Source organism: Podarcis erhardii (genome assembly GCF_964252035.2).
Source record: "Podarcis erhardii genome assembly, chromosome: 2".
NCBI classification, from domain to species: domain Eukaryota; kingdom Metazoa; phylum Chordata; class Lepidosauria; order Squamata; family Lacertidae; genus Podarcis; species Podarcis erhardii.
The window spans coordinates 106,465,668-106,481,632 of record NC_138498.1 but is presented as its reverse complement, the minus strand read 5'-3'; the positions used below and the strand labels follow the sequence as shown (position 1 = coordinate 106,481,632).

Below are 15,965 nucleotides of genomic sequence, written 5' to 3'. Positions count from 1 at the left end.
CGCGCATAATTATTTTTGCTCAAAAACAGGAGTCCCGAAAGCCAAACAAATTCTGCAAAGCTAGATAGTCACAAGCACGTAGCCGACGTCAGCCTCTTGACAGGAATCGACCTGCTTTTCCCTGTTATAGATGACCTGTCACAGGGGTGTGGAGTCTTAGGCCCAGGAACCAATGTGACCGCCTCAAAACTTTTTTTTTTTTTTTGTCCAGCCCTCAGGACTCATCTCTGGCAACACCCCTCACTACCCGAGCTTTGTAATTTCCTTGACTTTTTTGGGGGGGCCTTGTTGAACCTCTTGGCTGCATGTAAGGAGGATAGGGAAAGCTGTGTGACAGTGCAGAAAGCAGACTGAAGGCAAAATGCTCCACTTGCTCCTGTGACTGGTTTTGCCTCTGGCTCTGTCCGCCACGTGGCCCTCGGGAGGTTGCCCAGCACGGAATGTGGCCCCCAGACTGGAGAAAGTTCCCCACTGCTGCTCTGACAGCTGCTGCTCTTCTCTCTCTTGGCAGACGCTCCTCCTATTTCTGGCTGTGCAACGCTCTGGATGTCTACTGCCCCGTGCAGTGGGAGTACGGGCGCCTCAATCTCCTCTACACGGTGGTCTCCAAACGGAAGATCATTCGTCTGGTAGATTCAGGGGCTGTCAGGTGAGGAACAGGGTTTGATTTTTAAAATTATTATTATTATTTGAAGTACAGTGGTACCTCGGGTTACGGACGCTTCAGGTTACGGACGCTTCAGGTTACAGACTCCGCTAACCCAGAAAGAGTACCTCAGGTTAAGAACTTTGCTTCAGGATGAGAACAGAAATTGGGCGGTGGCAGTGGGAGGCCCTGTTAGCTAAAGTGGTACCTCAGGTTAAGAACAGTTTCAGGTTAAGAATGGACCTCCAGAACGAATTAAGTTCGTAACCCGAGGTACCACTGTACTTGTATGCCACCTTTCAGGGCAAAGCACCACTGCCAAGGTAGTTCACGAAATATAATCGGCTTCAGACCCCTAACAGGAACTTGAGGCTCCCAAGTAATTTTATGGAACAATCCACTTGCAATATACCCTGAGTGAGCTTCTTTTTACTCATCTCTGGGCAAAATCTGTGATCCATCCCCAGAGTTGTTCCCAGCCCTTAATGCTGCCCCTCCCCACAGCCCTGGGTTCACGTCCCTCCTTGGATGGCCCAGTGCCTCAGTCTGTGAAGTCTCATTAGAACAGCGGAAAGGGCTCTTGTAATACCCTTCCTGGTATGGTGCGGAACCAGGTCCCCGCAGACATCGTTGGACTACAGCTCCCATCATCCCTTGCCATTTAGCCGTGTTGGCTGAGGCTGGTGGGAATAGCAGTCCAAGAACACCTGGAGGGCTTTCTGAACGCCAAAGCCCTTCCCATCTGCCTAAGAAGGCAGTAAGTCAGCTGGATGGAGGGGTCCTTTGCTGCTGCGTCCTCTCCCTCTGGCGGCCTCAGACATTTTAGAAGATCTGTAATCCCACCTTTTGATGTAAGGATCCTCAAGGTGGCTTATGGGAGAATCTAGCACATGCATACTTCAAACCCACCCATCCAAGCAGCCCTTGGTTGCTGAACAAGGCCCTATTTCACTTCAGCGCTGTAGTCCCAGGTTTGGGGGGCGGGAAGAGGGGATGCATGTATGGCATGCTGGGAAGGAACTAGGCCGGTATGTTTTGGAGCAAGGCTTCTTTCTGCCTCTTGTCACTCACTGCTGCCGTTGCCATTCCAGGGACTGGGATGACCCACGACTCTTCACGCTGACAGCTCTGCGGCGCCGGGGCTTCCCGGCAGAGGCAATCAACAACTTCTGCGCCAGGGTAAAGACATGTCCTTTGGGGTTCGGTGCAGCTCGGCCAAGGGGAAAGCGTGGGTGCCTAAATGCCATGGGGTCTTGGGTACAGAGTTCAGGCCCTGTTCCGGGTTTTGCTTGCGTGTCATGGAGCTTACGCGCCACTTTTTCCTTTCGGGCATGGCGTGAGCAGCAGGGCGCACCCCCAGCAACTTTGTTGTGGAGATGCTCCTCAGTTACATGGCTTCAACGTGGACCTGACTAAGGAACCTCTTGGATTCCTGCTAAGCAACCACAGGGTACATCCTTGGTCTCCATGCCTCCAGAGGCAGCAGGGAAAAGTGCCATCTCCCTGAAGCCATATGGGCAATGGAGAGATTGGGATTGTGGCTCCTGAACACGGCCTAGGTGTTGGCATAGGAGCCTGCCTTAAACTGAGTCAGGTCATTGGTCCATCTAGCTCAGTATTGTCTGCCCTGATTGGTGGCGTCTCTCCAGGGTTTCCCAGCACTGCCAGGGATTGAAGCTGGGTCCTTCTGAATGCATAGCAGATGCTCTGCCACTGTGCTACAGGGCGGCCATCTTCCCCTTAGAGCCGGGATGAAGAACCCCTGCTCCATGGGCCTAATCCGTCTGGTCAGACTTCTTAATTGAGACTGCCCCGCACCCCCTCCAAGCCGTGCCTCCTTCCCCCTGCCGTTCCTCTGCTCAGTGAGCTGATCATTCAAGAAGTGATTTATTCCCATGTCATCAGATCCCTTTCTTTTCAGTTTCCTGTCTCTGTGCGGAAGCCGAGCAGAGGAAAGTTTGTGAGCGAGTGGGGTGTGCGTCTTTTGGCACCTCCCACCACAAGTGTGTAGCCCCCCCCCCCCAATTCCCCTGGGGACCACTTTCCCCAAAGGGAGTTCAGCCCTTGGAGCAGTGGTTCTCAACAACTTCCCAGAAGTTGTTGGACTACAACTCCCATCATCCCTGAGCTCCGTCCTTGCTAGCTAGGGGTGATGGGAGTTGTAGTTCAGCAGCATCTGGGGACCCACAGCTTGAGAAAGGCTGCCTTGGAGAAAGAGAGAGAGAGGACATGTTCCCCACCTCTTGCTTGGAGCTGGTGGGTTGGCCTTTCCCTGTTGCTTGGCTCACTCCAACCTCTTCTTGACAGGTGGGCGTGACGGTCGCCCAGTGCACAATGGAGCCTCATATGCTGGAAGCCTGTGTGCGGGAGGTGCTGAACGAACAGGCGCCCAGGGTCATGGCCGTGCTGGAACCACTGTGCGTGACCATCGTCAATTTTCCCGCACCGCAGAAAGTAAGCCTGCGGCCTTTGCAATGTGGGGGCTGGGTGGCTTGCCACCTTGCCCACCTCCCTGTAAAATCTAGGCCTCTCTTAGCACCCCCATCGAGCGTGCATCAATCCTTCCTTTCTTCCTTACAGACCTTAGAAATCGATGTACCCAATTTCCCCGCTGATGAGACCAAAGGTTTCCACAAAGTCCCCTTCCAGCCAACGGTCTATATTGAGCAGAGTGACTTCCGGGAGGTGAGCCTGTGGACGGGAGGGAGGGAGGGAGAGGCAATGCATTGAGGAAGAGAAGAAAGCTGATATCTGTGATGCTGGGGGCACAGAATGGGGTGCTGCAAAAATTGTGGGCGCCTCAACCGGATGCCAGCTGGGCATACTTCATCCTGCTGTAGGACTCCGGAGCAGATGAGGCATCATCTCTTCCTTGCTAGAAAGCGGGGTATGTAAAATGCGTCAGCACAAAGGCTCTCTCTTATTTTAAAGGGACTTTGCTATCTCCACCGATCCCTCCTGTATGGGAGGGTGTTTTAGGGTATGTATCTCCAAGTTGCCCATAGTTCCTGGTGGTCTTGGCAGTCACCACTGTCATTTGCGGTTCCACCTTTTCTTTTTTTCCAGCAATTTTGTGTAGCTTTTGCATTCTCTGGATGGAAGCCATGCCTGCACTGCAGATTAATTCACTTCTCTTGGTAGCACCGGCTCCTCTGACTCGGAGAGTGTATTTTGAATCTGTCATTGGCTGTTTGTATTAGAAGTCCACCTTGTGGCCACTTCTACTGGCCTGGACCATCTCTGCACGATCTTTTAAAAATACGGATTTTAAAAATTAGAACATGTCTCGTGGCACCCAAAGGGGCCCTGTTCATGTAGGTTGGCTTTCCTGCCAAAACTAGGCCTGGTGGTAGATAAGCTGAACCCCAGATCCATGTCCTTTGCTCTGTGCTTGGACAGATTGGCAGCTTGTAATCGGCACCTGTCTTACTTGGGAAGATGCTCCTCGTCCAGTAATACAGTGGTACCTCAGGTTAAGTAATTAATTCATTCCGGAGGTCCGTTCTTAACCTGAAACTATTCTTAACCTGTAGCACCACTTTAGCTAATGGGGCTTCCTGCTGCTGCCACGCCGCCCAAGCACAATTTCTGTTCTCATCCTGAAGCAAAGTTCTTAACCCGAGGTACTATTTCTGGGTTAGCAGAGTCTGTAACCTAAAGCGTATGTAACCCGAGGTACATGACATAAAAAATATAAAAAATCACTGCACTGCCCAATATAAATGTTATACATTTATATGTTCCTGAATGTTTGTATACACACACATGGTTATATTATTAAAAAGTATGTTTTGTTGTTCAAACACATTATAATGAGGCTTATTCCCACCCCCCACCCCCAATCTTCTAAGGGCACACCTTTCCCTTTTCTCTTGTTTTCTGTCTGAGCTTCATTTGATAGTCTCTTAAACTGGAACCAAATTGTTTGCCTTTTCCGTCTGGCATATCCATGCCCACTTGTACTAAGGGCTGTTCTCTGACCGCCCACACCAGGCTACATTCTGCAGGCACATTAACCAGGTCATCATCTTGGCCAGATTTCACCAGGAGCCCTAACTCTGCCCCCTTCCTGCGATTGGTGACTCCTGAGCTATGACAGGATCTGCCCATACAGAGCGTTGGAGCTGTGGGCAAAGAGTTCAGATGCCCAGCTGATTGCTAGCTGTGCTGTTCTTGCCGAGGCCGCCATGCCCTGTGGAGAGATGCTTCTGAAGAAGCATCTCCACCACCATCATTCAGCCCGGGCACCGAGGTCCAGCTCTGAGGCCTTCTGGCAGTTCCCTCCCTGCAAGTGAGGTTACAGGGAACCTGGCAGAGGGCCTTCTTGGTAGTGGCTCCTGCCCTGTGAAACGCCCTCTCGTCAGATGTCAAGGAAATAAACAAGTATTTGGCTTTTAGAAGACATCTGAAGGCAGCCCTGCTTAGGACAGTTTTTAATGTTTGATGTTCTATCTTGCTTTTAATATTCTTTCTGCAGGGCTTGTAAGACTGAGTTGTTCCACCTGGCCTTTGGCTTGGAATCAACTTCTCCTTCCCCTCATTCCTTTTTCCTTTCTCCTTCTGTGATGGAACTCCTATTTGGGGACTTCCCTGGCTTTTTTCTGGCCCACGTGGGACCAGTCTGCATAGCTGGCCTTGGTGGAGATTTGACGTTTTCATCCCCAAAAAGTTTTTGAGTTTCTACTGAAATGAAGCTGCATTTTAATGTTGTATTTTAATCTTGTTTTTAAGTTGTATTTTAATCAATTGTTTTTATACCTGGTGTTAGCTGCCCTGAGCCTGGGGAGGGCGGGATATAAATAAAATTTATTATTATTATTATTATTATTATTATTATTATTCTGTTGGGAGCTGCCCAGAGTGTCTGGGGAAACCCAGCCAGATGGGCAGGATATAAATAATAAATTATTATTATTGTTATTATGGGGATCTCCTGAGAATAACTACGGGAAGCCACGTTGCAGATCCTTGCTATGAGGGAGGTGCCTGGCCCCATAAGAACTGACAATTTAGTACAGAACGTTTTTACATCCATCTGCCAGTGGACTGAAGTGATTTGATTCACCTTCTTTGGTCTCCACTGACGTTGGCATCTCTTCCCTGGCAGGTGCCAGAGAAAGGTTACAAGCGCCTGGCGCCCGGCCAGCCAGTGGGTTTGAGGCACACGGGCTACGTCATTGCTGTCCAGAGCATAATTAAGGTGAGTCTGCCATAGCATCTCCTTACAGCCCTCTTACCGCAGCTCTGCAGCTATCCCTGTAGATCGGGGCCTAAGAGCTTCCCATAAAAGAAAACGTCAGCTGTGGCACTCGGCTTAGATCAGCCTCATGGACCATTCCAGCAGCTATGCTTACAGCTCTGTAAGATTCCTTGAGCCAGCTGCGGCTCTGCTAGGTCTTTCTCCCAATTTGCTGCCTGCTTAGTGGTTTTTGTCTGTCTGCACAAGCAAGCGGTGAAATCTAGTTCTTTTTTTTAAAAAAAAAAAACATAGATCTCACACCTGTCTTTTGATCAAATAAGCCTTGAGGTTGCTTGCAGTAGTAGAAAACGAAATAACACACACACACACACACATACACCAGTTCCTTGGCTCTCCTCCAGTGATTTCTGAAGCTTAAGTTTAACTCTCTTGCTAAGGTTAGAACTACCCAGAGTTGCTGCAGGCACTGTGTGATTAAGCCCATCTGCCCCAACATCCTGTTCCTATGTTACATTCTCCAGTTGGATATTTCGTCCCCAAGACTGGAGTAAAAGAGGGGGAAATCCATTTTGCTGCTGCCTATGCAGTTGCATAAACCAGTACTATTGCTATGGGGAGTTATCTGCAAGAGCACAGCGGGGCCTTCTCTGTGGTGACCCTATAATTTTTTCTAAATGAAATTCTGCTGAGCCCAAGTCTGTTTATTGGAGTTTCCCGCCCCCACTCCATGCTTTTAAAAGAAAGTGTTGTATGTCCAAACATTTTCTGGCGTTTGGTATATTTTTGTGGCCTGATAATTTTGCTTTTGGTTCCTGTCGGATTGTGATTTTGATTAATAGCGTCTTGAAGCATTTCATATTTGTAAGTTCCTAGTTTCTTTTGTGTCCTGTTGAAATAGCCTATATGTGTGGCAGATCAGCTCTGGATCAACTTTTTTTTTGGGGGGGGGGTCGTCATCCTGCAGTTGTTGAGCAGCCATAGAATCCTTTTTCTTTCTCTCTGATATGAAGAAACAACCAAAATGTCTTTTGATTATGAGGCAGAGTGTGGAAAATAATTTTTTGACTTCTCTGCAGCTGGCCAGATAAGCTAGCACCAGTCAGTTAAAGGGAACTGCAATGAACTTTTAGGGAGATAAAGACATGGATTTGAGGTCTGGACTCATGCAAGAGCAAGTGAGCTGGCCGTCGCAAATTCATTCCCTTCTTCTGCACTGAGCAGAAGAGATGAGGAAGGCAATCTGCTCCACATTGCAAGGGAGTGTTTTTGGAGAGGAGCTAGATACCTGAAGCATGATCGCAAAGTGGCTGGGTGGCCACATGGAACTGACCTTCATCTCCTTGCCTAGGACACCAATGGACGTGTGAAAGAGCTAGAGGTGACCTGTACAAAGTCGGAGGCAGCAGAGAAGCCCAAAGCCTTTATCCACTGGGTGTCAAATCCTCTCGTGTGTGAGGTTCGACAGTATGAGCGACTGTGAGTATTAGGATCGCTTCATCTTTGCAAATCTGTTGTTTGAGAAGGCTCCCCATGTGTCTCTTGACCTTGGATCTTATTATTCCTGGGAGGAAGACTAGGCAACAGGGGTCAAAACCACTTCCTTTTGGTGTCTCTCTCCTCCCCTGGGTTAAGCTCACAGATGCTATATATTCAAGCATTGCATAGTGGTGTTATGTATTCAAAGGCAGGTTGACAGAGCTAGGTACCAACACTTTTTGAGTTTATCTTGAAACACAATCTGTTTTAATCAAACTTATAACTATATCCGAAAAGGGGGGGGGCTGGTTCTGGGGAAATTGATTATACCGTTCCAATTTATTTACTTGTTTCCTTAGGGAATTTGTACGCTGCTCTTAGGACTATTCTTTCGAAGCAGCTCAAATAACTAAAATAGTTCTAAAACTCATAAAAACAGAGACAGCAGAGCTGCCAGCCATGTTTGGAGCTTCAGGAACCTGTACACGGCTGGTTTGCTTCTCCATTTGCAGGGGTAGCAAAATAAGCCAAGAAGTCATAGCTAACAGTTTCCTGTTACGTTCAAACTGGGAAACCATGGTTCTGAACAAGCCAGGAACCACAGGGCAATTTTAAACCATGGCTTCAGATTCCAGCTTGCTTGGAAGACATTAGTTACCATTTCCCAGTTTTGACTAGTTAGCTATGGATTCCTGGTTGTTTGCTCAGTTGCGTGATGGGAGCAGCGAAGCAACTACGCATAGACATAGCCTTATTAAACCAAGATTCACTAATCTGTACTTGGCCATAGTAAAAGTCAGGTTTAAACCATGCAGAATTCCTGTGGAATTCTGGGTAGTCTGGGCAAAAAGAAAGCCATCTGGCACCAGAAAGACTTCAGCTCAGTGCCTCAGAAGTCTCCAGGGGAAGGGGGGAAGGTGTTCCAGATGCTACGGCTGAAAGAAGCCTAATACTGGAAAACACACCCACACACCCTATGTAGGGCCTCTGAAGATGGTCGTCATATTTTATCCTTGATATTCAGACAGATTCATAGGGAAGTAGGGCAGTCTTGGAGGTCGCTGGGCCCAAAGATATGCAGGGCTTTAAAAATTAAAACAAACACCTGGAAATGAATTGGAAACCAGTGCAGATCTTCAAAGATTGGCAAAATAAGACTTCCGGCACTAATCTTGGCAGAGAAAACCCAAACCGGCAAGGCTAACTGCCTCCCGACCTAAAGCAAAGTGTCTCCGCTCCATCGGCTTAGTAGCTAATGGGGGAGTTTACATCAAGTTTGTCAGCTGCCCCATTACAAAAGAGGAGTTTCTCCCTGAGATAACAGTTTTGCTGTTGCTTCCTGCCAAGTCAGGGTTGAGATGAGCTCATTGAACATGGGCTGGACCATCTGTGAGGCTGGCCGTCTGCATTGCCCAGCTTTCTCCATTCAGTGAGTAGACTTGACACCGAGTAACATCGAGCCCAAGAAGGACTTGGCTTGTTCCCCAGGGCCTACAGAGAGCATCTGGAAGAGCCATGCTTGGGATACGAGAGTGCGATTGGCCGGCCTGTGCAGCAGAACCCTCTTGTCTTCTGTTCCGGCAGCCGAATCTCATCCTCAGTGTGACTATAAACCTTTTTTTGGCTTGCAGGTTCCTGCACAAGAACCCCGAAGACCCTGTGGAGGTGCCACAGGGTTTCCTGAGTGATGTCAATCCTGTGAGTGCTGAGCCCAGAAGAGTGTTTTATTATTATTAATGCCTTGGACTAGGGAGGACAGAAGGAGGGAGGAGGAAGAGGTGGAGCTATGTTGGGAGAAAGAAATGGTGTGGCTTGAGAAGCGGGGGGTACTCAATTTTTATTTTTTTTAATGGAAAAGTAGAAAATTGCAAGAACAAGAAGGCATCACATTCCATTATATAATACGACAAGATTAAAGGAGAGGAACAAGAGGGCATAAAATATTAGAAATTGACGTTTTTATTATTATTAAAAGGTGAGGTTAACAATGCACAAAGAAACTGCCAGGGAAACATCTCATTGTACTAACAATGTACACCTTGCTATGGAGTTTTGTAAGGTGGTTCCTGCTAGGCCAACACCTTCTGTGTGTGGGCGTGCAATTTGGTAGGAGGTATAAGTGAATTACGGGACGCGGGTGGCGCTGTGGGTTAAACCACAGAGCCTAGGACTTGCCGATCAGAAGGTCGGCGGTTCGAATCCCTGCAACGGGGTGAGCTCCCGTTGCTTGGTCCCTGCTCCTGCCAACCTAGCAGTTCGAAAGCACATCAAAGTGCAAGTAGATAAATAGGTACCACTCCGGCGGGAAGGTAAACAGCGTTTCTGTGCACTGCTCTGGTTTGCTAGAAGCGGCTTAGTCATGCTGGCCACATGACCTGGAAGCTATATGCCGGCTCCCTCAGCCAATAAAGCGAGATGAGCGCCGCAACCCCAGAGTCGGTCACGACTGGACCTAATGGTCAGGGGTCCCTTTACCTTTACCTATATAAGTAAATTGGAGCGTGCGGATCAGTGTGCACCTGCCAAACTGGGCATCTCCTCCCAAGCAAGCCATGTAAAAATTGGTGAAGGCAGGTAACCACAAGAGCTCATGCGCTGCACCCGTAAGTAGCAGGGCCGGCCCAATTCTGGGCCAGGAAAGAAGGAATGAGTGAAGATCTACATCAGGAACAAGGGCAGGAGGAAGAGACTGCTGTAGAGGCAGCGTGGTGGGGGCTTCCAAGGTGGCGGTAGTTAGGGTCTCAAAGGAGCATGCCACACCCGTCCCTGCCACCATGGCAGCAGCAGGTAGCGCATTCCTTGGAGGCCGGATCTGTTGTCTCTGTGGATCCCGTTTCCTGAGGTAATCACCTCACTTTGCTTTCTGGGTGGGGCGTCCCTGGTGAGTAGAGAAAAGTACTGTTGCATATTTTAATCAGCGGGGCTAAAGACTCTTTGGTCTGCCCACCTGTGAGAAGTTCTGTTGCCTTGTTTTAGTCTTTCCTGCCGGCTCTTTTCCATCTTTCTCTGTCTCTTCTCTCTCCCATTCCAGAACTCACTCTCTGTGATTGAGGAGGCTCTGGTGGACAGGTCTGTGTCGGGGGCCAAGCCTTTTACCAAATTCCAGTTTGAACGGCTTGGCTATTTCTCAGTCGATCCTGACAGCATGGGTGCAAAGGTCAGTTCCCGAAAGGTGCAAAAACCTGGAAGGGTTCCCCTCCGCCCCCGTTCAAATGGCAAGGAAAGGAAAATTCTGCTGCACATGAGAGATAACTTCTGGACAGGACGAGCGGTTGGGCGGTGAAACAAACAGACTGCTTTGGAAGATGTCAGACTCTCTCCTTTGATAGAGGTTTTCATCCAGAGGTCGGATGGGGCCTCCTGCCAGGGGTGATATACCAGTAGAGACCCTGTGTTGACAGGGAACCTTTGACTTTCCAGGTGTTGCTGAACTACAACTCCCATTGCCCCAGGCGTGTTGCCACTCTTGCTGCAGCTGATGGGAGTCGTTCAGCAACGTCTGGAGGGCCAAATGTTCCCCGGAACTTTGAGCTTCTTTCTGTCTCTTAACGGTTCCTGTAAAGGCCTCAAGGTCAGATTAATAATAATAATAATAATAATAATAATAATTTTTAAAAAAATAGAATTTTATTTACAGTATATCCCGCCCTCCCCAGCCGAAGCCAGGCTCAGAGCGGCTAACAACAATAAAATGATACACATTCTAAAATCATTTCATTATAAAATTAATCCAAATCAGATTAATGGCAACCATTGGGCTAGAGTTCTGTGAGGATTGCCAAAGGAGGGAGTCAGACTGTGCCCTGGCCAAAGGCCTGGTGGTACAGCTCTGTCTTGCAGGCCCTGCGGAAAGATGTCAAATCCCACAGGGCCCTAGTCTCTTGTGACAGAGCATTCCACCAAGTCGGGGCCAGTACTGAAAAAGCCCTGGCTCTGGTTGAGGCCAGCCTAACCTCTCTGTGGCCTGGGACCTTCAAGATGTTTTTGTTTGAAGACCGTAAGGTCCTCTGTGGGACATATCAGAAGAGGCGGTCCCGTAGGTACGAGGGTCCTAGAGAGAAAAGCCGCTCTCTAAAATGGGAGGTGATGGAGAGGAAGAACTTGTCTGGCAAAGGACTCTTGCTAATGTCGCTTGCTTTCCCCCCGCAGCTTGTGTTCAACCGGACGGTGACTCTGAAGGAGGATCCTGGGAAAGTGTGATGATGCTTCTGCATGCGGTTTCTCACCTTGCCCCAAGTTGCTCAGGAGTCACTTTCTTCCCCTGCATGGCAGGAGGGGGTGATGGTCGCATGCAGCACCAGCACAGTTGCCTTAACATGCATCCTGGTTTCAGATCCATCACATCAATAAAAGGGAGCCTCTTTATGTTTTCCCGTGTTATTGGCTATTGCATGCAAGGGTGTGTGTGTGTGTGTGTGTGTGTGTGTACACTGATTTGAATCTGCAGGTTCAAACAATATTTATTGCCTTTCTGAACTGGGGCTGCAAACTAGAATTATGATTCCCCCCCTTCAGTTTCTTGGTGCTCGCCCTGCACCTGACAGGTGTGTTTGGAGAGGAGGGCATGTCGTGGAGAGAGTCCTGATGGGCAGATAAACCACATCCGATTCTGGGCCTCTCCACACCTCCTCAACCCACAGTTCCCCACAGAAGTAAGATGGGTGGGTTGTATGTCTAGGTGGGTTGTATGTCTAGGACTAAGGATGAGGCTACCACCCACACTTAGATGGGGCTAAAGGTATGAATGATTTTTTAAGAGTTGTCCTCATCTCCTTCAGAGATTATTTCCAGCTCCCATCCCTCCTTGCGGTCTTTCCTTCTGGAGAAGCCAAGTTACAGGGAACCAGGCAGAGGGCCTTCTTGGTAGTGGCACCCACCCTGTGGAACGCCCTCCCACCAGATGTCAAAGAGAACAACAACTACCAGACTTTTAGAAGACATCTGAAGGCAGCCCTGTTTAGGGAAGCTTTTAATGTTTGAGGAAGCTTTTAATGTTTAATTACTGTATTTTAATATTTTGTTGAAAGCTGCCCAGAGTGGCTGGGGAAGCCCAGCCAGATGGGCGGGGTATAAATAATAAATTATTATTATGATGTCCGCATTTTAGCTCCAACTGAGAGTTGCCTTGCACTTCAATAACAATGGATCAGAAATGGGCAATGGGGGAGAGAGCCTTTCTCATCGGTATTTTAAATCAGAGCACTCTTTCAACCAGTGTTGCTTTCAATAGTGTTTGTAAAAGAAGGCAGCCAAGGTCTGACCTCATAGCTCTGCTTTTACAAGGGAGGACATTTGTTGGCCATATGTCCTCTTTTTCCAGGAGACATCCTCTTTTTTTCATGGATATGTAAAATGAGAGTTGTGTCGCAGCAATCCATAATTAAAAGCAGAAGTTGGCAAACGTGTCCTCTTTTTTACTCTTCAAAATATGGCAACCCTATAAGGAGTGCCCCTGCAACTCCCCATTTTCTCTTTAGAACCTTGAGTTTTGGCACAGTGTTGATTTTGTTAAACAAAATCAACACTGAGGACGTAAGACAAGCCTGCTCCATCCATCCAGGGTCGCACCTAGTCACAATCCTGTTCTCACAGTGGCCAACCAGAGGCCTTTGAGCAGCTTGAAAGCAGGACCTGAACGCAACAGAATTCGACCCACTTGTGATTCCCAGCATCTGGCATTCAGGGGCATACTGCCCCCAACTGTGGAGGTACAGCCTCGTCCTCCGTGATTTAGATCTAGATACCCGAAATTCTTTGTAAAAATTATGTGGGCTAGAAAACGGAAATGTCAACAAATCCCCACGGACTCAGAGCAACTATTAAAATATTCATAACAGGCAGAAATGGATAAATTAACTGATAGAAGATAAGGAAGATTGCAGAATACCAACTTTATTGGGAGGTGGACTTGATTTGCCAGTTACTGGAATTTAAGGCTGATGGCAACAAAAGTAAACCATAGCAGTGAGCAGCTGAACAGATATTTCAGCGACCTAGAGTATGGGGGGGAGGTAGCAGAAGCAATCTTGGGGGACAGAGGGGAGGAAGTGGGTCCCAGCCCTGCACTCAGCTCTCACCTGTGGCTCCTAAAAGCTGTCAGCATGTGGAGAAGAGTTGGTGGAAGAAGATTGGAAGAAGTTTAAAGTTTATCTACAAAATTATTGTAAAATCTATGAGTGCTAAGGGCAGTGTAAATGAAATGATGGGGTTCTAGCGATTAAGATAAGTAAGAGTACAAAGGGAAAGATAAAGGATGAAAATGAATATGAATGAGCTTGCTGAAAAAACTTTTAAAGTGGAATACAAGAAGGGAAGGTGGGAGGAAGTAAGGAAAATAAGGTTTTGAAGACTATTAAAATGAACCAGAGTTTTCTTTTTAATTTTTTATTACTAGGTTGAATCTTTTTTATGTTTTCTTTTTTTCTCTCTATGATTTTTGATGTTGTTTGTATTTTTGATGTTTGTTGTTTGTTGTCTTTTTACCTTTTGTAAAACTTAATAAATATCATTTAAAAAAAAAAAAAGCTGTCAGCATGTGACACAACAGGCAAACAGCTTTGCTGGCTAAACCAGATGGGAAGTGAGGGGCAGATGGGGGCCTGTCAACCTGGGAAGATAGCCCATCTAGGAGAAGGCAGACTCTGATCCTAAACCTCTGCCTTGCCGGACATATTCTGGAGAGGTGGTGGTGGGGGGAACCCTATGGAATAAACCCTACACAAATCCCTAAGGTTGGCAATTCCTGCAGCCAAGCTGGTGCGTTCCTCTGCCTTCCTTTGGACCGCATCGGCGAGTCTTGTCGCCTGGGCAGCCCAGGACCTCCATACATGCTGCCCACCCAGACTTGCACCCTTGCAAAGGTCACTTTGGTGCTGCTAACGCAGCGCTTTGGCTTCAGCCCCGGAGGTGCACGCCATTGTCTCTCTAGATCAACGGATGCCAGCAATTCCTGGTGTCCGTAAGGGCCGCCCCCCCCCTTCCCCCGCAAGCCCTTTTATCAATGACAAAGGCAGGAACGCTCCTTCCGGCTCTGCAAAAGGCAACCGTTTCAAGCGCTTGATTTGCAACCCAACCCAGCCGCGCGGTGCCCTTTCGGCTGCACCATTCCGGCTTTCTCCCTCTCCTCCTCGCCAAGCCCCAAATCGAGCCCGCCCTCCGCTGTCAAGGCCTGTCTGGCTCGCAGTACCCATTGCGGCGCTTGCTTCTGGGAAATGCGGATCGTTTCTCGGCTCTCCGCCCTCGCCTTGCCCGCTTGGAACGGAGCAAAGCACACGACGCCGGCTGCACCATCGCGGGGTCCGCGCGCGTAAGAGCCGCCGTTGCGCACGAAGCTAGGGATCCTTCTCTCTCTCCCTCCCTCGGTTCACCTTTGGCCCTGATCGGAGAGGCCTGATCCCGGGCCATTGCTCGCTCCCTCTTGCACGGGTGACTCGCCCGCCGCCGCCGCCGCCACCTCCTCCTCCTCTCCTCCCATTAAGAAAGGCTGGATGCGGGAGGGTCGCTGCACCTTTAAAGTCCTGCACATTTTCTGCAGTGTGTACAAACACCGAGGTCTAGCCGCAAAGTTAGCAAGCCTAGGCCCTTGTTAAGGTGGGCTGGAGGAGGGTTGGCTCGGAAAGCCGCGCGGGTCGCTCTGTGCGCGCCCCCCCAACCAAGCAACCCGCGCGCAACGGGTGCTGGATGAGCAAGGTCGCTGCTGCCAAAAAATAGAGTACGAAATGCAAAACCCGCGCGCCAGGGGAAGCTTGGCCGGAGGAAGCCGAGCAGGAGTGGCGTCTCGCTCTGCTGGAGTGATGGCAGCCGAAGTTGTGTCACCTGCTGCTGCTGGCCCGTGCCACCTTAAGGGCCGGTTGTTGGTGCTGTGGAGTGGGAGGTTGTCAGCAAGCACATGGGGATATTAAAGCAGCCTGTGCTTTTCCTTTGCAGGCTTGGCACAGCCCGGCCTGGTCCCTGGGGTGCGGGCCGTAAGAGATGGAGGCAGGCTGGGCCCTCTCCCTCCTGGGTGAAGCACCTGCCGGAAGCCTCGTGGCAATCGTCCCCCCGGGCACACGCAACAGACACCGGGGCCAACGGAGCGTGGTGGGTTAGGATGGCACAAACCTCTCTGAGCCACCTCTGACCCACATAATGGGCTATTGCCAGCTTGTATTTTAGGGAGCTGGTTTCTTGTTTTCAGCCTTGCAGCAGCAGTACCCAACTGCAAACACTTAACGTGATCTCACAACAATCCTATGTGGTAGGCCATGGTTATTCCCATTGTAGAAGAGAGGGGAAACGGAGAGATATAATGCCAGCAGTAGTATAAATATGTCCCCATACATGGACCATACAGGTTTTCCTCCATAATGGAGAGAAGGTATATTTGATACTTTTCTAGCAAACTATGCACATACCTTACATTTAAAGCACATGAACTCCCCAAAGGATCCTGGGAATGGTAGTTTTTAAAAGAGTGCTGAGAATTGTACCTTTATGAGGGGTAAACTACACTTCCCAGCATTCACTGGGGGATGCCATGTGCTTCAGATGTAAGGTGTGAATGCAGCCTGTGACAAAGGGGAGGAAGCTAACCTTCATGTAATTTTTTTAAAAGTACCAGGAAGGAGGCACCAACTAGTTCCACAAATATGGCTTAGATGCCTT

At 49.0% G+C, this 15,965-nt stretch overlaps 1 protein-coding gene across 1 annotated transcript in view; it reads left to right on the top strand.

Moving 5' to 3' along the window:
* Positions 1–11,687, top strand: part of QARS1 (glutaminyl-tRNA synthetase 1) — a 30,236-nt gene extending 18,549 nt beyond the window's left edge. The window contains exons 16-24 of the mRNA XM_081852591.1: positions 512–649; positions 1,738–1,825; positions 2,954–3,100; positions 3,227–3,331; positions 5,754–5,846; positions 7,195–7,322; positions 8,954–9,020; positions 10,354–10,479; positions 11,472–11,687. Coding sequence (XP_081708717.1) covers positions 512–649; positions 1,738–1,825; positions 2,954–3,100; positions 3,227–3,331; positions 5,754–5,846; positions 7,195–7,322; positions 8,954–9,020; positions 10,354–10,479; positions 11,472–11,522 — 943 coding nt within the window. The 3' untranslated portion in view covers positions 11,523–11,687. The remainder of the gene's footprint in view (positions 1–511; positions 650–1,737; positions 1,826–2,953; positions 3,101–3,226; positions 3,332–5,753; positions 5,847–7,194; positions 7,323–8,953; positions 9,021–10,353; positions 10,480–11,471) is intronic.
* The last annotated feature ends 4,278 nt before the right edge of the window (positions 11,688–15,965 follow it).